Source organism: Pistacia vera, unplaced genomic scaffold, assembly GCF_008641045.1.
Source record: "Pistacia vera cultivar Batoury unplaced genomic scaffold, PisVer_v2 Contig579, whole genome shotgun sequence".
NCBI classification, from domain to species: domain Eukaryota; kingdom Viridiplantae; phylum Streptophyta; class Magnoliopsida; order Sapindales; family Anacardiaceae; genus Pistacia; species Pistacia vera.
In genome coordinates, this window is record NW_022196422.1 from 56,979 (window position 1) to 63,834 (window position 6,856).

The following is a 6,856-nucleotide window of genomic DNA, read 5'->3' on the forward strand; positions in this document are numbered from 1 at the left end:
CCAAGCCTTTTTTTTTTTTTTTTTTCTAAATAGATGAGTAGGTGATAAAAATCTCTTATGACCCATATAACAGAATTTCCTACTAAACTTTAACCAATGAACATTTGTCTTGTTACCGCATAATGGACATGCTACTTTTCCCTTGTTGTACATCCAGAAAGATTTCCATAGGCTAGAAAATCATTTATGGTCCACATCAAAATAGCCCTTAAATTAAAACAAGAATTAGTGTACAAATCATAAACATGTACACCATTATTCCATAATTCTTGTAGATCTTTTATCAGAGGCTGTAAATAAACATCAATGTCCTTACCCGGTTGTTTAGGTCCTGGAATTAATAAAGTCAACATGATATTTTCTTTCTTCATGCATAACCAAGGTGCCAAATTGTATGTAACAAGCATTATAGGCTAACAACTATAAGTTGTGCTCATGTGTGAAAAAGGATTAAAGCCATCAGCAGCCAAGCTAAGTTTAAGATTTCTAGGATCTTCTGCAAAAGCAGGCCATTTGTAATTAACCAAGTCCCATGTGACAGAATCCACTCGGTGGCGCATCTTGCCATCTTCACTTTCGTGTTTGAAATGCCACTGTAATTCTTCCGCAATTTTGGGTGACTTGAACATCCTTTTAAACATTGGTATTAAAGGAAAGTATCTCAAAACTTTAGCCGGGACACCCTTCCTAATTTTCTTCGTTCTTTCATCTACCTTCCATCTCGAATAGCCACACTTTGGACAACTTTGCAAGTTTTTTATTTCTTTCCTAAACAAGCAACAATCATTCGCACAAGCATGAATTTTGTCATACCCCAAATCAAACTCCTTAATAAATTTTCTCACAGAGTAGACTGATTTGAGAATCACATTATGCTCTGGTAACATGTCTCCAAGCATCTCTAAAAGGCCATCAAAACTATTGTCAGTCCAACCATTCATAACTTTGTGTTTATATAAAGCTACAATGGCAGACATTTTTGTATACTTGGCACAACCAGGATATAAAAGAGTTTCAGCATCTTCCAATGATTGCGTGAAATCATTGTCTCTTCTCTCTTCTGATGTTGATGCATAATGATTGGCTCCCATATATGCACTAGTAATTAAGTTAAAAGCATCTGAACTCTTTACTTGAGTAACAGTTTCTGTAATATCTTCTATTTCACCTTGATGGAACCAAATTGTATATGTAGGATCCATTCCTCGTATAATCAGATGCTCATAAGCAACGTCTATACCATGATAGGTCAAGTTGTGACAATCTTTACAAGGGCGTAAAATCTTTGCTTCATAGCCTGCATTCTTTTCAGCCATCCTGACAAAGTCCCATGCACCTTGAATGTATGCATCCATAGCTCTATCAAAAGAGAAAAAAAAAAAAAAAAAAAAACCTAAAACATCTAAAACCTTGTTAAGGAAAATCATTATTACTTCATACACATATGGAAGTGTGTCTTTTAATATTTTTTTTACCTATTCAGATGCACCCAATCCTTATTCATCATCATCATTACTTAATCTACACAATTATTAAAAGCCAAACAATACATGAATAATTATAGGTAAACATGGCAAGAACATTACGAAAACAACAAAACATGAGTTGAATGTAACCAACATAATATGCAAATTCCATTGAACAACAAAATAATGCTTACTCTCTGAATACTTAATGGTTGTAGCTTATTAACTCCAATCCTTCTTGTTGCAATAATCTTTAATTCCCTCTTGATATGGGACAAATTTTGTTCTGCACAAACATAAACACTATTACAATTTGACAAATACAATAAATTCATATTCAAATATGCACATGCAAATTGTTTGAGACTTCGCTTTTTGCAAACTGCAGTCAATAAGTACGATATCTAAATTTAAACATCTAAATTTATGATCTAGAAGTCCTATGATATCTTTATTCTACATTAAAAAAAAAAAAAAAAAGAACACTCTTCCTAACAACAAACCTGAACAACAACCCAGTATAAACTGCAAATTTGAATTACAGTTATATCGATTCTTTTTGGTTCTATGAGAGATAGACAATATTAACAAGTGTAAGCATTATGAAACTAAAAAAGATATACCTGCCAAGGTGACATTCCATAAAAGAAGCTCCGAAGCTCCTCATCCTCCACATCTCTAATGGCACGAGCATGGGGTGATAGTTTCACAACTTGATCTTGCAAACATATAAGTTTGATCAGTAATTTGAAACTTATAGCAAAGAAAACCCTTCCTCTGAAATCTGAACCCTTAAAAAATGCTGAGAAGGCTCCATTTTAGATATTTCAGTATTCTTTCCGCCAAAGATGCAATAAGTATCTCAAATTAGTAAATAACATAACATTTAAAAAGGCCAAAAGGAGTATACAAGAGGAGAACAACAAAAGAAAAAACTAAAAATAGAAAATACTCCTCAACTCTAAAGCAAAGCAAACATCATATATGCTTAATTAACCAATCAAAAAATTACTTGAATCATCATCATTGCTACGACCCCACCCTTTATCATCAATATTCTTATACTCAAAATCTTTAAGGTCATAACTGCATCTTCAGGATAATACACATAAAATGCTAGTTAACATCTATGTCAAGCTCCCAATGTCACTAAAATAGTCACTCCAAAAACCTTAAATCAACTACCATTGATTTTCTTTTGTGATCATAATTTTCTCAACCTTGCAACCAACANCCTAAAACATCTAAAACCTTGTTAAGGAAAATCATTATTACTTCATACACATATGGAAGTGTGTCTTTTAATATTTTTTTTACCTATTCAGATGCACCCAATCCTTATTCATCATCATCATTACTTAATCTACACAATTATTAAAAGCCAAACAATACATGAATAATTATAGGTAAACATGGCAAGAACATTACGAAAACAACAAAACATGAGTTGAATGTAACCAACATAATATGCAAATTCCATTGAACAACAAAATAATGCTTACTCTCTGAATACTTAATGGTTGTAGCTTATTAACTCCAATCCTTCTTGTTGCAATAATCTTTAATTCCCTCTTGATATGGGACAAATTTTGTTCTGCACAAACATAAACACTATTACAATTTGACAAATACAATAAATTCATATTCAAATATGCACATGCAAATTGTTTGAGACTTCGCTTTTTGCAAACTGCAGTCAATAAGTACGATATCTAAATTTAAACATCTAAATTTATGATCTAGAAGTCCTATGATATCTTTATTCTACATTAAAAAAAAAAAAAAAAAGAACACTCTTCCTAACAACAAACCTGAACAACAACCCAGTATAAACTGCAAATTTGAATTACAGTTATATCGATTCTTTTTGGTTCTATGAGAGATAGACAATATTAACAAGTGTAAGCATTATGAAACTAAAAAAGATATACCTGCCAAGGTGACATTCCATAAAAGAAGCTCCGAAGCTCCTCATCCTCCACATCTCTAATGGCACGAGCATGGGGTGATAGTTTCACAACTTGATCTTGCAAACATATAAGTTTGATCAGTAATTTGAAACTTATAGCAAAGAAAACCCTTCCTCTGAAATCTGAACCCTTAAAAAATGCTGAGAAGGCTCCATTTTAGATATTTCAGTATTCTTTCCGCCAAAGATGCAATAAGTATCTCAAATTAGTAAATAACATAACATTTAAAAAGGCCAAAAGGAGTATACAAGAGGAGAACAACAAAAGAAAAAACTAAAAATAGAAAATACTCCTCAACTCTAAAGCAAAGCAAACATCATATATGCTTAATTAACCAATCAAAAAATTACTTGAATCATCATCATTGCTACGACCCCACCCTTGACCATCAATATTCTTATACTCAAAATCTTTAAGGTCATAACTGCATCTTTAGGATAGTACACATAAAATGCTAGTTCACATCTATGTCAAGCTCCCAATGTCACTAAAATAGTCACTCCAAAAACCTTAAATCAACTACCATTGATTTTCTTTTGTGATCATAATTTTCTCAACCTTGCAACCAACAACTCCCATTCCCCTACTCCCAAAAGGAAATACATAAGATAGAGAGAAGAAAATGAATATAATGACAATGATAACTGCAGTCTGTATTTTTGCAAGCTGCAGTTTGCAAACTGCAGTCAATAACCTGTCATTCAAGGTTAGCTTCCCCTCATGCTTGCTTCATACAACATTTGAGTATTGTTAGCTTCCTCAGCTCTTATCTCCATTTCTGATGATTTTCTATTCTATCTCTTTTTGCTTTATTTTTCACCTATCCCTCTCTCATATTTATATTATTTATCTCTCCTGTGTACAATATTCATTTTAAAATAGTATGATGCTTATGCACCACTCATTAGATCTGAATATGCAGTTTCATTAGATCTGAAAGGTTGACCTCTCTAGAATTGATATATTCTTTGTCCAATTATTGACTTCTCTGAAATTACATAATTTCCTAGAAGTTTAATCTTTTTCTCCATTCAATTGAATTTTCAATGAAATTGACTCTATATGACAAGGAAATAATATAACAAAATAGACATCACATTGTTAAATTTCAAATATACAAAACCAGGTCTTAGATAAAACAAGCATACTAATTCCTGCAGAAAAATAAGACTTTCCAAATATTCCAGTGAAGTCAAGTCTTGAAGGATCAGACTTTTCAACTGAAGATGCATGCAAGCTATCAACTTTTGATCAATGATTAAATCAACAAGGAGAAGTTCATCAAATTCAGAAGTGTATTCAAATCTCCTCTCTCTGCAGTTGTTAGTGTAAAATAGGAGTTACAAAGTTTATGCAGGCTGATATTCAAATGCCAAACGACATTGTGCAGTTGCCTCCAAAACATTCAGTCAAGTTCAAAGATTTTAGGCTTGATCTGACAGGTTATTGACTTCTCCTCAATTATAATTTCCAAGAATTTTACCCTTTTGTCTGTGTAACTTCATTGACCATTGATACCATAACTTCATTGACCATTGATACCATAACTTCATTAACCATTTATACTATATAACTAGGAAATATTATACCAAATTAAATAAGGAATCTATATATACAATCCATAAACCAACTACCCAAAAAAATAAAAAAGGAAAAGAAAATTTCTCAATACCCGATCGTCGTCATTAGTCTCCTTAGCACACTTGATTTCTGAATCAATAACCTGTAGCAGAGACTCATTAGAACTAGGCTTTTTAGTCACAACATCTGAAGAGAAGTGAAGTTGAGGCACAAAAGGGCTCAAAGTTTGCAAGCTGCAGTCTGCATTTTTGCAAGCTGCAGTCTGCATTTTTGCAAGCTGCAATTTGCAAAAATGCAAGAAAATGATTCACTTGAACCGTAGCTTCACTAATTTGCCTCTTAAAGGATGAGGGCTTTGATTTAGGGTTCAATAGGTTATGGGTATTGGAGATTTTAAGCTAAAATTTTGATGAAACCAATGATTTTCACTAGATTTTTCTGAATGAAGATGATTAAGTTTAGGGTATTTTGTTTGAGTGAGTAGGTTGGAAGAGTTGAAAATGCTCTAAGTGTAGGGTGGCTTCATTAAGATAACAAAAAATTATTATAGAGGGAAGTTTGTAGCTGAAATTTTAGTGAAGAAGTAAAATTGCAAAAGTGGTGTGAAGAAGATGAGTGAATGAGGTATTAGGTATTTTTTTTTTGGGGGAAATTTTGTTTGGCAGGTATACAAGTTTTTTCCCGGTTAAAGTTTAAGAAAATAGCCTTTGTTATTATATTTTGATCTAGTAACACTTTTAAGTGTTACCATATTTTAATTTAGTAGAATCAATATTATTTCAATACACGCAAATTGCCTACGGGTAGGGAGACGCTGCCCGTTGCACCCCTACCCATTGACCGGGCAACGAGACTCCCAAATGCGTATGCGTGACCCCTTATTGTTGAAGTGGTGGACAACTCCGACACTTGGGAGACGAAACGACGCCAAAAAGTAACGAAATCACACCGAGAATTAAGGTGAAGAGTCAAGACAGTGAAATGGCTTTTTCAGGCGAGATTTCGAGTCAACCAATCTTGGGGAAGGTGGATCTGACCTTAGGGAGTATAGACCAGCCCACCGAAAAACTAAGAAATTAAAGTCATCGAGAAGATGAATGGTCACAGATGGAGGAAGCTTAATGGTCGTTGGAATCCAGGAAGGTCTTACATGATGACGGCCGGTCGTTGGAGAAGGAAAATGGTCGTCGATGGTGGAAGTTGGACGGTCTCCAGAAAATGGATGAAGATGGGTGGATGTTTTTGGCTTTAAATAACCTTCCATCTTCCTTTTATACTATTTGTAAAAACATTTGAGTTTGGTCCCTACATGAATGAGATATAACAAAGTAAAGCCCAAATAGTAAATTTGACCCCTAAACAATAAAAATGAGACAAAATCAACCTCATTTCATATTGGCGGGAATAATATTTTGTTTTCCGGTAAATAATTGGGTTTATGGTAACACTTATAAAATATTACTGTATTTTGATTATATGGTAATATTATAAAAAAGTTACTATATTATTAAGTTTATTGTAACACTTTAAAAATGCTACTGTAAATATATTTTCTATAACATTTAAGAAAAAGAGTTACCATTGATATAAAATGTGTTACAAAAAGTTAAAGTGTTACATATAAAAATTGTTATCATAACATTTTAACATCAATGTTACCATAGATAGTCTACGGTAACACTTTAAGGAAAAGTGCCACTGTCCGGTGTTACCAAAGGCCATTTTTGTTGTAATAGTAATTGTTACATAGAAAATTATTCATGACATTTTAAAGGTTAAAATGGTCAATCAATAATTAATTGTATTTAATTAAGATATCTTAAAGCATTAAGATAAATG

At 32.8% G+C, this 6,856-nt stretch overlaps 1 protein-coding gene across 1 annotated transcript; it reads right to left on the bottom strand.

Moving 5' to 3' along the window:
* Positions 1 to 413: 413 nt before the first annotated feature.
* LOC116109382 lies at positions 414 to 1,355 on the bottom strand. Its single transcript, XM_031395606.1, has one exon. It carries the CDS (start codon positions 1,353 to 1,355, stop codon positions 414 to 416), a length of 942 nt encoding a protein of 313 aa, XP_031251466.1.
* Positions 1,356 to 6,856: the final 5,501 nt, after the last annotated feature.

Excerpts from the sequence above, each read along its gene's own strand:
- LOC116109382 (XM_031395606.1), bottom strand. The coding sequence starts at position 1,355 with ATGGATGCATACATTCAAGGTGCATGGGACTTTGTCAGGATGGCTGAA.